The 16416-nt window shown below is 42.4% G+C and overlaps 3 protein-coding genes across 4 annotated transcripts in view; all 3 read left to right on the top strand.

The window, feature by feature from the left end:
- LOC131693147 (uncharacterized) overlaps positions 1-16416 on the top strand; it is a 369761-nt gene that overhangs the window by 91689 nt on the left and 261656 nt on the right. The gene's annotated exons all lie outside the window — the stretch shown is intronic.
- LOC131687454 (uncharacterized) lies at positions 4265-6193 on the top strand. Its single transcript, XM_058971543.1, has one exon. It carries the CDS (start codon positions 4265-4267, stop codon positions 6191-6193), a length of 1929 nt encoding a protein of 642 aa, XP_058827526.1.
- LOC131687455 (uncharacterized) lies at positions 6225-7202 on the top strand. The gene has a single exon (XM_058971544.1). It carries the CDS (start codon positions 6225-6227, stop codon positions 7200-7202), a length of 978 nt encoding a protein of 325 aa, XP_058827527.1.

A 16416-nucleotide genomic window follows, 5' to 3' on the forward strand; every position in this document is an offset into this window, starting at 1 on the left:
TTACGAGAAGCCCATTAATCTTTAATTGAGATTTAAGTTCTGTCCCTAGATTTCGGTACACAATTTGAAGAAAATATCTGCGAACCTTTATCGTACGAGGACTATTGACAAATCTCGTCCTCGATTGGAATGCCACTGACAGTAAATGGTGAACACACTATAGAGATGGCGAGTATTCAGTGCGTTTATTTAAATCTATTGCGCTACTCAAATTTGACAACCGCACCGTTACATAGTAAAAAACCCCACCTTTCATTTACCATCCTGGACAAAGTCACTGTCAAAATAATCAAAACCAGCAAGCTGTTATTTAGTCCAGCATAAAACTTGTCACTCTCAACATAGATGCAGAAGTGCCATGATAAACAAGCTTGCTATATGAATTGCTCAGTTATGGCCGTTTTAGGAGGAATTGTCTTATGAAAGAATTATTCAAGTATACCAAGTTTTATTTAAAAAAAAAATGTCGCTTTGAAGCAAAAATAGCAAATTGCAAAGTAAAATTTCTCAAATATACGCCTTCTTGTTCGTATGAAGGGTGGAATCAAACGTTTTGAGACATTTTTTGAAAGAATCTGTATTTTTTAACAAAACATTTAACATTTTTTACTAAAACTTAATTAAGTGTTGTTTCAATATTTTCAGAAAAATATTACCGAATGCTCTTTTTTAGTAGAATTCATGGGGCGCATTTATTTTGCGTTGCTCTTTCATGATGTTTCACCATAAATCCTTAACGACATGCCTTCAAACACGCATGGATGTGTTATGAACAATAATAAAGTTCTTTTATTCACTATTCTGAAAAAAATGTATACCTTACAATATGACATTTTGTTCGATGATTGGCATCATGCGATGTTAAGGAATAAAACCACGATAAAATTTTATTGAACACATCTAATCAGTGAAAAAATTCAGGTCAAAACTGAAAGTTCTAACATGGATAGCATACGAAGTTTTACGGGCTTCTTCAGGAAGACTTTACACAGTTTTATGATGGTTTAATAGCGCTCATATAGTGGTTTTCCACAATGCTAGGTCAGGAGAATGTTTTATGCTGTTGGTTTAATATCACACCTAAAGAGTAGAATAGAACTGTAATAAAACTATTACTCCTATGATAGTTTGCATAAGTTCTACTGATTACAATAAAACTGGGCCAATTTGTCATAACATGGGTTTATAGCAGCCTGTAGGAAGTACATAAGACCATAAAGTTAGCATGGGAGGTTTTTAATATTAGTTTCATTAAACGCTATAAAACTTCAATATAACCAAAATTGTTACTTGGGATATCACTGAAAATCAGTAAATTGAAGCCACGTTGTTGAGCTATCAATTGAAAAAATTAACTGACCGTTCAGCTGAGCGGAAAACACCGAACTGAAGATGAGATATTCAAATGTTGAATCTTTAAAAGCACAATTTTGAAGAAACTACTTTCCACCGAATCAAACTTAAATTATAAATGCTGATAACAATTTTGGTTTCACCCTAATTAATGCCTGAAGCACAGAGAACAGACATCCATGGTCGAACAAAAATATTTAAAAAATGTGTGTAAACATTTGAATTAATATAAGAAAAACACTAGCGCCGCCACACCAACCTATCCCAATTATCCGTCAAATCGATTCCGGAACCGTTTGGAAATCCTGTATGGATTCAGCATGCAATCTAGCTCAAAGAAAACAACCGATTCCGACTCTATCGGTTGACGCATTTGAGCTGGAATTCATGCTGGAAGTCCGAATCGGTTCCGGACTAGTTTGACTGGGTAGAGGAATAACAGATGACAGTAGCGCACCTGGTTTAGATATCCAAACTACCTTCGAAACCGTTAGAGATTTTACACAAGTTGAATGCTGAAGATGGACGTCTGTTCTCTGTGCCTGAAGTATCGAGACGAGTACATATAGACCTTTTTAGTAGACCCAACACTAAAAACACTCATAAACAGCTATATAATTAGCTGCATTTAAAGTATAGTCCATAAAGCAAGGAAGAGTTGCAATTGAAATGCGATATAGTGAACTTGTTCTTTGTTTATTCTCCTATTTTCAGCGTGCGCAACTAGTGTTTAGGATAAGCAGTTTATTAACTAAAATGTACATAAGATGTGCATAAGTTGCCCAAGCAGAAAATAGGAAATAACGACAGGCGCAAGTCCAATCAGTTTCTAAACTGCTCACTCGACTGACACGCAGTGCTGATCACAGAAGTGAAACTTATTCACCAGCAATTCAATACTAGCGCATGCCAAATAACTGGTGTATTGGTATGTGTACGTTAAAAGTCTCTTTCCTCTCGATGCCGTTTGTTGACCAAATCATCGTCCCTTACCGTACGATGGATTGTTGAGCTGTCTGATGTGATGATCTCTCTCTCGCGCAACATAATCAAGCTGTGTTTATGTTGCACACTGGTGTCACAGCGCGTCGCTTTACTCTCCCGCAACAAAAAGGCATCAAAATACCGATGAGTTGCTGGTGGATTTAAGAACGCGCCTCCTATGTTTCTTATATACAAACATAAAACAAAAATTACTACACCTATCTGAACGCACAAACGCGAAACTATACAAAAATTTACAAACTAAATGTGAACGGCATCGAAACAGCGGTGAGCATAAATATTCGTAAACAATACACTCTACGGAGAGAGTACACACGAATAGGTATATTTCCACCCAGTGCGAAATTGTTACCCTGACAGGTTACAATCACACCGGGTGGAAAAAAATTGGCAACAATTTTTTTCTAACCTTACACCTACCACCGATACAATAACAACGAAATGAATAAATAAATAAATAAACAAAGAAAAACTAACAACACCTAATTATTTCTTCCGCAATTTGTCAAAATTCATCAAAAATTAATCGACCGGATGTCCTCATCGGTGAAATGTTTGCTCATGTTTGGCCTGATAATACTGGCAACATACGCGGAGCGAGAGGCTGTCAGCCACTGTAACTATTCGGCTATGGGTTGAACCCTAAATCCAATCCAAAAACAAGATCGGTAACAACTCGAAATTCCCAAAATTCTGCAAGTGGCATTGACAATTTTCAATGTTCCAACTTGCAGGGGAACGATTGTCGGCATTATATTGTGCTTTTCATCGACTGCCCAGAAATGTCTTACGTGTCCTTACGATACCAGTACTACACACTTGTGTTGGGGATTCAATCCAAATACATTCATACAATCCCATTCATTCATCCTCAATCAGTGGCCTGCTCGATCATTCACATTCCTATAAGCACTTCGAATTAACCCCAAAACAATTTTATCTTATCACTCACACGAGCATTCATTCATTCATTCTGTTCGATTCCACGCTCATACATTCACGCATACAATACCGCTTAACACGTCATCATTTCTCCCACTCGCAGACATTCCGGACAAAATGTTTGTATATTCGTCCTGTTCGTGTATGCACGCTAATTGTATATTCACGGAGTTACCCTGCCCGTTTACTCATTTTTGGGAACACTGCAAATATTTGCCACAGGGGATTTGTTGGAGTATCCACTGAACCAAACGACAGCATCGAGCAACATAATTCCGCCATCAATCCCTGGGAACTATAAAAGGCCGTTTGGAATGTCATCGCGCTCTTCTTTTACACCAAGGGATAGGCATCGGAGAAACGTCAAGATTCAGAAGAAAGCTGTGAAATGAAATATTTAAGTTTAGTTGAAAGATAGAAGAAGTTATTATAGAATTAAATATAGATGAAGTTAAAAGTGAAAGTTTAAATACAGAAGAGAAGTTAAGTTAAAGAGTGCTACTTACCTGCTTCATAAAGAAACTGTAACGAAAAGGGTTCTACTTACCTGCGATCACCAAAAACAGCTTGCCTGTAGTTACCGCTTCCAACCGTTAGTACTGAGCTATCCAACACTGGTCCTTCGAGCCGGATGAACGACGGACTCCGTTCATCTTCCAAACGCCATCTTGCTTCGGTAAGGCTCCGGAACGGTTTGCTGCAAGGAATCCAGCCATCTTTATCTCAATCGAGACGCGACGCCGCCATTGCTGCAATTTTAAATTACAAGGCATTGAATTGCCTGTAGAAGATCATCATGTCAAATGAACGTCGCATCACATCCTTGAAGCTGCGACTGCGCAGTATCATGACGTCGTACAACCTCATCAAAACCTTTGTCGACGACTACGACGAAGAGAACCACGCTCCCGAGGTACCCGTTCGCCTAGAAAACCTCATCGCGCTGTAGACCGACTTCAACAAGATGCAATGTGAGCTCGAGTCGCTGGATGAAGCTTCCATAGAACAGCAGCTGAAGCAAAGAACGGACATCGAATCACACTACTATCGAGTGAAAGGATTCTTGCTCTCCGTGAATAAAATGCCATCCACACCGTGCGCACCATCGTCAAGTTCATCAAACGCTCTGATCCCTTCGTCGACATCGCACTTGCGGTTGCCGGACGTTAAACTCCCCATGTTCAGTGGAAACCTAGAAAGCTGGCTCAACTTTCACGATCTATACCTTTCGCTAGTCCACTCGTCTCAAGATCTGTCGAATATTCAGAAATTCTATTACCTCCGATCGTCTCTTTCTTGTGATGCTCTTAAGTTGATCCAGACCATACCACTTAGTGCCAATAATTATCCCGTTGCCTGGAATCTGCTGGAGGAGCATTTTCAGAACCCTGCTAGAGTGAAAAAACCGTATGTAGATGCTCTGTTCGAGTTCCCGTCAATTAAGCGCGAATCGGCGGTCGAGCTGCACTCGTTGGTTGAAAAGTTCGAGGCAAACGTGAAGATTCTACAGCAACTGGGGGAGAAGACGGAGTTTTGGGACATTCTATTGGTTCGCATGCTTAGCACATGCCTCGACCACACAACCAGGAGAGATTGGGAAGAGCACTCGTCCACTCTTGATGCGGTTTCGTTTCGCGATTTGACTGCTTTTATTCAGAGGAGAGTAACAGTGCTTCAAAATATGAATGGTAAATTGTCTGAGGTCCCACCGCCCGCGGTAATCAAGAAGCAGCTTAACCAACGTCCACTCGCTAGCCATGGGGCTAGTCAGTTCAGCGCCAGGAAGTGCATCATTTGTTCCGATCAGCATCCCCTATATCTATGTACAGCGTTTTCAAAATTGAGTGCCGAAGAAAAGGAGAAAGAAGTTCGTCGGCATCAGCTATGCCGGAATTGCCTGCGCAAGGGTCACATGTGCAGGGATTGTCCATCTACCAGTACCTGCCGAAAATGTAGAGGCCGACATCATACACAACTATGTACCAACGATACACCAAATTGCCCGAAGATATCTGATCCTCCCAGTTCGAAATCGTCAAATGAGCCACCTACCGTATCTGTACCAGCCAGCGAGATGAAACCCAAAAGTTACGCTTCTGCTGGACGAACGTGTGTGCTACTAGCCACTGCAGCAGTCATTGTAATTGATGACGCCGGAACACATCACGTGGCCAGAGCTCTGCTTGACTCAGGTAGCGAGTGCTGCTTTGCTACTGAATCGTTTGCTCAACTTATCAAAGCGCAGCGCAAGAAAATTTCCGTTCCGATTGCTGGCATCGGCCAGTCTGCAACGCAAGCACGGTACATGTTTTCATCAACAGTGCGATCCAGACTCAGCGATTACTCCACCACTGCCGATTTTCTTGTGCTACCCAAGGTCACCGTTGATCTACCTTCCACGTCAGTAGATATTTCGCATTGGAAAATCCCATCTGGCGTGCACCTAGCCGATCCTTCTTTCTGTACAACAAATCCGATCGATCTTATTCTCGGTGCAGAATTATTCTTCGACTTATTCAGAGTTTCCGGTCGAATTACACTCGGAGACAACCTACCTGTTTTAGTAAATTCTGTCTTTGGTTGGGTAGTGTCGGGTAGGGCCAATTGCTGCTCGGCATTAACTCCAATAACCGCTAACGTTGCTTCAGTCACCGATTTGCACCAGCTCATGGAAAATTTCTGGGTTATCGAAGAAGGAGATTCGTCCCACTGCTACTCGGTGGAAGAATCCACCTGTGAAGACTATTTCCGACGGACAGTTACTCGCTCACCAGAAGGACCATTCAAGAAGGCTGCACTCGCTATTCTAGGCGACAACCGTCGCACCGCTATTCGTCGCTTCCGACTGCTTCCGCTTGCATCGAGATCGCAACCTGGCTCAACAATACTGTAGCTTCATGAAAGAATATCATGACCAAGGACACATGCAACGCTTAGCACACTTCGAAGATTCCACCACTCCACTGTATCATCTTCCTCACCACGCAGTCATTCGTGAAGAAAGTACGACGACCAAAGTGCGAGTCGTTTTCGATGCCTCATGTAAAACCAGCAGTGGAAAATCCTTAAACGACGCCCTTTTAGTAGGTCCAATTGTCCAGGACGCTTTGAGGTCGATCATCATGCGGTCCCGAATTCATCCCGTAATGCTGATTGCCGATATTAAACAGATGTATCGCCAAATTCTAGTTGATGAACGAGACACCTCTGTACAGTGCATTGTTTGGAGAGCCTCCCCGGACGACTCATTGGACACGTTTAAATTGAAGACCGTCACTTACGGCACCGCATCAGCGCCGTATCTTGCAACTAGGGTGCTGCAACAACTTGCCGACGATGAACAAGATGCGTTTCCTGAAGCAGCAGATGTCTTGCGCAAAGATTTCTACGTAGACGACCTCATTTCTGGCAGAAGCACCGTAGCTGAAACCATCAAATTGCGCAATCAGTTGGACTCACTGTTAGCTAAGGGCGGTTTTGAGCTGCGTAAATGGGCCTCTAATGAACCAACTGTGTTGGAGGATATTCCCGAAGAAAATCGAGCCCTGCAGCAGTCGGTAGACTTGGATCGAGACCAATGTCTAAAAACTCTCGGTCTTCATTGGGAACCTTCTACCGATGTTTTAAGGTACAAGATAAAAATTCATCTACCCGAAACAAACGCATCACTTACCAAACGTATGGCGCTATCATACATCGCACAACTATTCGACCCGCTCGGTTTAGTAGGACGCGTTGTAACAACTGCTAAACTATTTATGCAGATGTTGTGGACCTTGAAGAATCGCGATGGAACCATCGATGGAACCATGGAGTTGGGACGAAGAGCTACCAGTAGCAATCCAAGAACGTTGGTACAATTATCACACACAACTACCACTGTTGAATCATCTCAGGATTGAACGATTTGCTATGTGCCTAAATCCATCAACAGTGCAACTGCATTTCTTTTCGGACGCATCGGAACAAGCATATGGTGCTTGTGCATACTTACGATCGGAGGACTCAAACGGGAATGTCAAAGTAGCTCTCTTGACTGCCAAATCCAAAGTAGCTCCACTTAAAAAACAGACCATCCCTCGCCTGGAACTCTGTGGCGCACTGCTAGCATCGCAACTCTACCAGAAAATAATCAAATCACTTTCATTAGAATCTGAAGCATTCATTTGGGTGGATTCAATGACTGTCATCAGTTGGTTAAGGGCCGCGCCTTCTACATGGACCACATTCGTTGCGAACAGAGTTTCCAAAATTCAGCTGGCTACCATAAACTGCACCTGGAGTCACGTTGCAGGATACCAAAACCCAGCAGACTACATTTCACGTGGAACAACTGCCGAGTTCCTAATTAACAGCGAACAATGGTGGCATGGCCCACTATGGATAAAATTCGACAGAATCGAGTGGCCTCAGCCAGAAATTATTCCATCGCAAGCCAGTATGAGCGAGGCACGCAAAACACTCACAACGAACGTAACAGCGACAGCAGAAAATTCATTCATCGACACATACGTTAGCAGATTTTCTAACTACCAGTTCATGTTACGAGTAACCGCCTACTGTAAACGATTTCTACAAAACAGCCGTCCTAAAAATTCACATCGACCAATTTCGCACATCGTCACAGCTGAGGAATTGAATGAAGCAGAAATTACTCTCATCAGATTGGTCCAGCAGCAAACTTTCAACTCGGAATGGAAGGCTCTCGAAAAACAACATTCTATCTCAGCCAGATCTCGAATCAAGTGGTTCACCCCGTTTCTCAGTACAGACCGTCTCATTCGGGTTGGCGGACGATTGGCTCGTTCACAACAAACGTACGACAACAAGCATCAAATCATCCTACCTTCTTCACACCAGCTGGTCGTCTTACTTGTCGAATGATCACGAAAAACACCTTCACGCTGCCCCACAGTTGCTTCTCGGCCTACTTCGACTTCGCTACTGGATCACGGGGGCCAGAAACCTGGCTAGAAAAATTGTCAACAAATGTACAGTTTGCTTCCGAGCTCGTCCAAATCGAATCGAGCAGTTTATGTCGGAACTTCCAGCCGCACGAGTTACTGCAGCAAGGCCCTTCACAACAACTGGCATCGATTACTGGGGACCCATCTACATCCAGCCACCGCATCGACGATCTGCACCACGAAAGGCTTATGTTGCATTATTTGTTTGCTTCTGCACGAAAGCTTGAGTTAGTGGCAGACCTGATCACAACGAAATTTTTGCAAGCTCTTCGACGTTTCGTTTCACGGAAAGGGTTGTGTGCGGATATCCATAGCGACAACGGGCAAAATTTCATCGGAGCTGCAAATGAACTACGTCAACTGATACGAAGCAAGGGGCATCGTGAGCTGATCGCGCAAGAATGTGCACAAAACGGCATTCGCTGGCACTTTAATCCACCCAAAGCATCACATTTCGGGGGCCTGTGGGAGGCCGCTATCCAATCAGCACAAAAACACTTTATCCGTGTACTTGGAACCCACACTCTTCCCTACGACGATATGGAAACGTTGCTTTCTCAAATCGAAAGCTGCTTAAACTCCAGACCGCTTGTACCTATGAGCGACGACCCAACGGATTTTGAGCCGCTAACACCCGGGCACTTTCTCGCTGGATCTACTCTGAAAGCTGTACCTGATGTCGACTACACTACAATCCCGTTCAGCCGGCTGCGAAAGTGGCAGAAAACACAACACATGTTTCAGCACATATGGAAACCTTGGCTTCGCCAATATTTAGCCACACTGCCGCCCCGGTCAAAATGGTGCAACCCGCCAGTGCAATTGGCAAGGAATCAACTGGTAATCCTTCGAGATGACAACCTTCCTCCTATGCAGTGGCCAACAGCCAGGATTGACTCGTTGCATCCGGGACCAGACGGAGTAGCTCGAGTCGTGACTGTACAAACACCCACCTGTCGCTACAGTCGTCCAGTAGCGAAAATTTGTTTGCTACCAATATCCTCCGCCTCCAAACTGCAAGTTTCAACCAACGAAGACAGCGACACCGAAAATTAGCAGCCAGATATCCACTGATTTCCTGCTAGCACCAAAATCAAACAATACAACGCCCTTTTCTATAAGGGACAAGGTAACAACCTGTCCAAAATACATTATTTTCTTAAACCCCGCTACCGGGTCTTATTTTGATTACCATTTGCTGCTGTATGCTGATGTTTTCAACTCCAACCAAATGTCAACAATCGTCGAAGCTGCCGTGAGGGACAAACCATCTGCATCACTTAGGCGATGAATCGATCACCAGCTTGCTCGAGTTTGCTGTCAAAAATGTGATTTCTGAAGGGGGCCGTGTGTTCGTGTATGCACGCTAATTGTATATTCACGGAGTTACCCTGCCCGTTTACTCATTTTTGGGAACACTGCGAATATTTGCCACAGGGGATTTGTCGGAGTATCCACTGAACCAAACGACAGCATCGAGCAACATAATTCCGCCATCAATCCCTGGGAACTATAAAAGGCCGTTTGGAATGTTATCGCGCTCTTCTTTTACACCAAGGGATAGGCATCGGAGAAACGTCAAAATTCTGAAGAAAGCTGTGAAATGAAATATTTAAGTTTAGTTGAAAGATAGAAGAAGTTATTATAGAATTAAATATAGATGAAGTTAAAAGTGAAAGTTTAAATACAGAAGAGAAGTTAAGTTAAAGAAAGCTACTTACCTGCTTCATAAAGAAACTGTAACGAAATGGGTTCTACTTACCTGCGATCACCTAAAACAGCTTACCTGTAGTTACCGCTTCCAACCGTTAGTACTGAGCTATCCAACACGTCCCTTTTCGCCTCAAAACGCTTCGTCCATGGCAAAAGAAACGTTTGAGAGGGACCAAAGAATGTCTTTCGCATAATTTTAACAGGTCAAAATGATTCCCGCTGGAACCAAACGGACCACCCCAGGTTTAACCACAAACCAACGACACGACCTGAAACTTAGTGAAATCTTCCGAAGAAAAGGTGTGCGTGTTATTTCTTGCCAGTTACCAATACATTTAGTGACCCCTCGAAGAAGACATAAAAACATGTTCTCCAGCAACACTTTCTTGTTTTGATTTTCAGTTGCTATGTAGCAACGATGTTTTGTTTTTCACAGTAACTTATAGTCGGATTTACCGGTGATGGAAAAAATAATTGGCCACTGTTGTGGCATTTTGGCCATATTCAGCAGATCAACAACTTCGAAATTCAAGGTAAACTCATAACACAATATGCTTTATTGCCTAATCCCAATTTCGAATTTTTTATGAAACAGATTTTTTGGGGCAATAATAGAATTTGATTGGTGTTTTTCAAATTTTCTGTTGGCTCCGCTATCATCTAGTGCCTATAATAAAGAATTTTGGCCTCCTTGGCGAACAATAATTATTCCTACTGAAATCTTTAACCGAGAATTTCAGTGTAGGTTGCCTCTGTTTTACATCTGGGAACTCTAAGGCATTGGCATGAGCAAGGATGCAAAATGCCTACCTTTTCTGCGGCTGTAATTTTTCTGCCTACATTCTCATTTCTCTCTCGATGCTGCTGTCATTCGCTAGTGCAGGACGCCCAGCGCTGTACGGCTGCCTGTGTGCAAAGCAGTAACATGACAAAAACTACTGTCCCCAGTTCAGCCACCAGACGCGAGCGGTACAGCTTCTCTTTCCTTATTTTACATTTTTTAATATTTTTAATCTTTTTAATATTTTTATTCAAAAATGACGACAATTAATGCGGCTCACGGCCGGCATCAACGCTTTCGTGTGCGGGCCTCTCCCTTTGACTATGCAGAGAAAAATGTACAAAGCGAGAGAACAAACTTTACTACGCCACACTCTCACCGAGTAGTCGGAGTACAGCAGCAACACAAAAATGTATTCTACTGCTGTACGGGAAAATGTACTAGGTTTGGCTACCGTTCTGGCAAGAGCTGTAGTGATGCGTCGCTGTAGCAGGCTGTACGGCTTGTGCAAATGTAAATATACCGAAAAAAATGTAGTTTATCGGTACCGTTGGCATCCCTGGGCATGAGTGAATTTCAACGAACCAATGTGCTCGGATTTGTATCATAAAGTAAGTTACTATCGGAAAGCTGTGATCTGTTAAATATTGGTTTGTTTGTCATGTTAGTAACACCTGTACTGAGATCAAACCTGGCTCATGTTGGTTAAAAGATGTAATTGGAGTCGCACGAGGTGCTGGAAAAGCAAACATCGGTTGGTCAGAATTTTAGATACATTTTCTCAGTGGATCAATCTGTACTCGTGATTTGAAACATAACATTCCTTCTGCAGGAGCATCTGATGACAGGAAAAATAAGAGATCCCAATGTGAAGAAGCACCAGTCCCGCGCGCGTTGGAACCCGGAAAAAACAAACTGACCAAATAAGTTGTTAATGTAATCGGTGAAAGTAAATGAAACAATATTGGTATTGAAGCAAAAATATATCTTCATTTTTTGAAAATATGTCTTCATTTTTTGACAGATCGTCATTGCCAAAATGAACAGATGTCCTTTTTGGTTACTCGACGCATTATCACTAGGTTTTAGACGATAACAATATGTCATTCATATACAAGTCAGCGCTGCTGAGTACAGATGCAATCCTATTGTTTCTGGAACATTTCAACACTAGAACGAATATGGATAAAAATGTAAGTATATGCATATTTTTTAATTATAGCAGTAAGCTCAATTCTTTTTTCTGGTTGCAGTCCTTCGTGATTATTATTATCAATACGATGCGCCGTAGCAGTAATAATAAGGATATATTTATACAAAATGCGAGTGTGTGCTCAAGATTATTCGAGCATCGCCTAACCAGCGCAACCAGACGTGGATTAGATCTCATTGATACGACTATTGGCGATATAAATACAGGCCACTTTGAATGCATTGAGTGTTAATGTGAAGTTTCAAGTGATTCAAGTCATGTTCAATTGATTTAATTGAATTTATTGATTTCATTAATTTAATTGATTTTACTGTTTTTGTTATTTTATTGACATCGCTGATTTCATTGTCTTCTTTAATTTCAATTTAAACAATTGTTGAACCAGCCATTTCGATATTACCCCATTGACTCTCAAAAACTAATTGAACTCAATTCAGTTTTCTATTCGGCAGCACTGCAGACGAATTTACTGCTTCTTCTTTCAACCGAAGCACAGTGTACAGAAAAAACCAGGTTCGGTTTTCTAAAGCCAAACCGAAACCGCTGCTGAGAATACATCAACACAAGTTAAAATTCGTACACACATGTAAACGGTGCTGAGTGGCTCGGTTTGGTTTTATAAACTGAGAGTCGGTGGAGGTTTTTCTTTCATTTAGGGATGATCCATAAATGACGTAGTATTTTTTGAGTGATTTTAACACCCCCCCCCCATCGTAGCATTTCGTCACAAACCTCTAAATACCCCCTGGTAATTACGTAGCTTGACAGTAATTCTCCCACCCCCCCCTTGTCCCCATAAAATAAAAAAAAAATAAAAAACTACGTTAGTTATTCCTCTTTAAAAAAGCTATGTAGCATGACATGGCCCCCTACCCCCTGTCGTCACCAGGTATCTGCTACGCCGCCATGATTTCTATGCCAACATCTAAAACATCGCGTTACGGTCGATCCACAATAAACAGAATCAATTTCATTCGACACAATTTTGTGACACTCGAGTTTGTTTAATTTGTTGGTGAATCATGGTGAAGAGTTTTTGTTATTCACCGACATGTCCAAAATAACATTTTTCATCGATTGGCGGTGCAATAGTTAAACTTTTTAACAAACATCTAATGATTGAGGCATGCCGTGCCGTGTCTGAATAGTGAAGGTCGAGCTTCGAGCAAAACGAGCAGAACAATTTGAACTGTCAGTGGGGCCCATAATTTGTGTGCCCGCTGAGATGTTGACTTATGTCAGTTCAATACAAATGGGATAGGGGTGCCATATACGTGGTCGAACACATCATCACAAAATACAAAACTCCCCCCTCCCCCATATAATGCTACGTCATTTATGGATGATCCCTTACCGTGTGAACGAAATCCAAACCGAATACGATGTGCATCACTCGTTTACACGTGTTGAGATTTTGAGAATAATACCAGTATATGTACGTACCGGTTGGTTTTCTTACCCACCTCTGGAAAATAGTATGCATCGCGTTGGCAAGATACCAATCTGTTCTGTTACTTAGTTTTTTTGTCGTCAGAGAATATTGGTATTGAAAAATTATAAAGCATTACAAATTCCTTCCCAAAATGCAATTAATCGCTGCTTGTTAGTCTTGTGGGAAACGCTTACGAAGAAACTAGAATTAGCATTGTTGTCACTGAGAGCCCTCTGTAGTCCTACAATCAATTGGCAAGTTGTATGATTCTTAAGCAACACAACTTCACCTAGACCGCATTCTTCTCCAGGATAACGCAGGACATCATGTCGAACTGCTGTAACAGGTACACCTTTTGGAGCGACTGAGCTTATCATTACATTTTTCCGCACGGTCAACGGGCCTGATCTCGACCGAGGGCTAGTTCATGTACTCATTTGACGTAGCGGTTGTGCTTGCAGTTTATAGTGATATAATACCAAATTTATCACTCGCATTTTATAACAATAATAATGGGGATCACATTGTATTTTTAGTAAGCTGCAGTAATATATTTTCTGTCATCCGATCCAGCAACGATCACACTGCCAGGAATCTTTTTCAAACGTACTAAACCCGCAGCAGGTTCTATCGCACTACTGCACTCATTGATAAACACAGCGACGAGTTGAGTGGTTCGGATGCAACTGTGTCTTCCTTCGGCTGAACTAGGGTGCAATTCAACTTCTACCGAGACCGTCGATCGTTTTCTCGGAAAACAAACAAATCGATGTCGTACTGGCGGAGAATGCTTCAACTGAAGTGACATTAACGTAAATGGTTGGGTTTTAGTGGTATCCAGGATGTGAGTTACTTACGCCTATGTACGACCGAGAGTTTATATGATTTTGGGAGCAGATAACCAGTTTGCGATGATGAAGACGGCAGTCTGCCGCACGGGATTGTCCATGAATGAAATGTTGTATTCATACTACTCAATAGAAAATTTAATGCGCCAATCACAGAGAATTTTCGAAAAGATTTGAAAAACTTATCGTTTGTTTTGTTGGCAATTTTTTTCCTGCGTAACTAGGGGTTGCTACAAGTTGTTTGAAAAAAGTAACAGATTATTCAGTGCTGCTAGATTCATGCATTTTGTAGCGATATGTCATATTTGACAGTACCAGTTACCTGAGTCACTGAGGGGTAGTCATATTTGCGATACAGTTTTGGAATACCCGTGTCTAGTCGTGTCGTTGCACAAACCCAAAATTATGCGAAATAAAATTTTATTATTCGATTCGAGATCGAAGTTGCGTGGCGCTTTTTAACCCACATCCATCTAGCACGCACACCACCCTGATTCGAATCGGGCTACACCTGCATGATGCATAACCTTGGTGCGAACATCGGGGAAAGTGTCAAAAATGATGATGATATCATCCATCTGAATGGATGAATGAATCATCATCAAAACAAAACAATGCGCGAAATCGGCGGTCGCAAATTGTTTTCATTCGTGATTTTTTTGTGTCCTGTTGTGTGTTGTGTTGTTGTGTGTGTTTGTGTCCCTATTGGAAAAGGGAGTAGTGGTTTTGTGCTCCAAACAAGGAGAATTCTTGTAATTTTGTGCCCTCTTAGGTGCGAGTGTTCCCCACGAAGAGGGGTTTTTGGAATTTTTTTATGTTGCCGAACACGGCAGAAGAATTATGTGTATGCATCCGGCGTTGAAAAGACGGTATGATAGGTTTGTTTTGTTTCTTCCAAACACTGGTACTGGTTTGGTGATAAAGTTTACTTTACCGTAACCGTCCCGACCGCCGGAGCAAAGCAAATTAGTGGATAATTTGGTTACCTCACTGCGCGAGTGGGCGCAAAAAATTTTTATATTTTTGTTTGACGAACACGGCAGAAAGTGTTATTGATGCGTCCGATGCCCGGCAGAACGGCACGGTATAAGATAAGTAGGTTTTTAGTGGGGTATTCCACCCCACCATAGTCGTCACCGGGGCCGGAGCATATATTTCGTGCGAGTGTTTGTTTACCACACTGCGTGAGTGTGGCTCTGAACAATTGCAAGAAGGTGTTGAAGAACCTTCTCGCGGCAGAGTTGGTTTTCCACAATAAAGGTAGATAAGACGAAGAAATGTTTATTGTTTTTTATTCCGACCAACTGTTGGTGTTTTGTTTCTAGGTCGCCCTCGCCGGAAATCCTGTTGAAGTCATCGGTAGATGCCATTTCACACCTGTGTATAATGAAATGAGGACTAAACCCAGTGGAGAAATGAACGGTAGTATTTAGGATGCGCACCACATCGGTGATGTGGACATGCCAGTTGCGCTGCTCGGTTCGAGCATATGCCCGGATTGCGGTGTTTATCGAAAGATTTGTTCGCTCCACTGGGTTAACCTGCGAATGATAGCGGGAGTTTAGCCAATGTTTGACGTTGGTTTCTTTTAAGAATTGACTGAACTCCTTCGAGGTGAAAGTGGAGGCATTGTCGCTTAGTAGAATTTCCGGGCTGCCATGGCGATTGAACCACTGTTTGCGCAGTATCGTACAAAGTGACGTATTGGCGATTTTGCGAACTGGGGTTAACATGACGTACTTGCTGAAGACGTCGAGGACGACAAGCAAGTGTTGGTTGCCATGTTTGCTTTTTGGAAGGGGACCGATGTAGTCCACAGAAACCATTCGAAATGGTGCATTAGTCGCACGCGACTGACCCATTTCGGGCTGGACTGGGACGAAAGGAGCTTTGATTTCCTTGCACGTCCCACATTCTCGAATAAACTTTCGTACTTCCGATCCCATACGAGGCCAGTAATATCGCAACTGCACTTCGTGGATCGTTTTATCGAATCCCACGTGAATAAAATTCTCGTGGGTACGTTGGATCAAATCTTGACGGAACTCGGGTGCTGGGACGAGTTTCCAACTGCGCGGTTCAGTATGGAACAACTTTCGAGTTTACATACTTGAAAAGTTGATCATTTTCTACTTTGAAGTCTGCATAATCGTCAGGATTTT

Source organism: Topomyia yanbarensis, chromosome 3 (assembly GCF_030247195.1).
Source record: "Topomyia yanbarensis strain Yona2022 chromosome 3, ASM3024719v1, whole genome shotgun sequence".
NCBI classification, from domain to species: Eukaryota; Metazoa; Arthropoda; class Insecta; order Diptera; family Culicidae; genus Topomyia; species Topomyia yanbarensis.

What these genes read in the sequence shown, in the direction of transcription:
- LOC131687454 (XM_058971543.1), top strand. Translation starts at nt 4,265, where the DNA reads ATGCAATGTGAGCTCGAGTCGCTGGATGAAGCTTCCATAGAACAGCAG.
- LOC131687455 (XM_058971544.1), top strand. Translation starts at nt 6,225, where the DNA reads ATGCAACGCTTAGCACACTTCGAAGATTCCACCACTCCACTGTATCAT.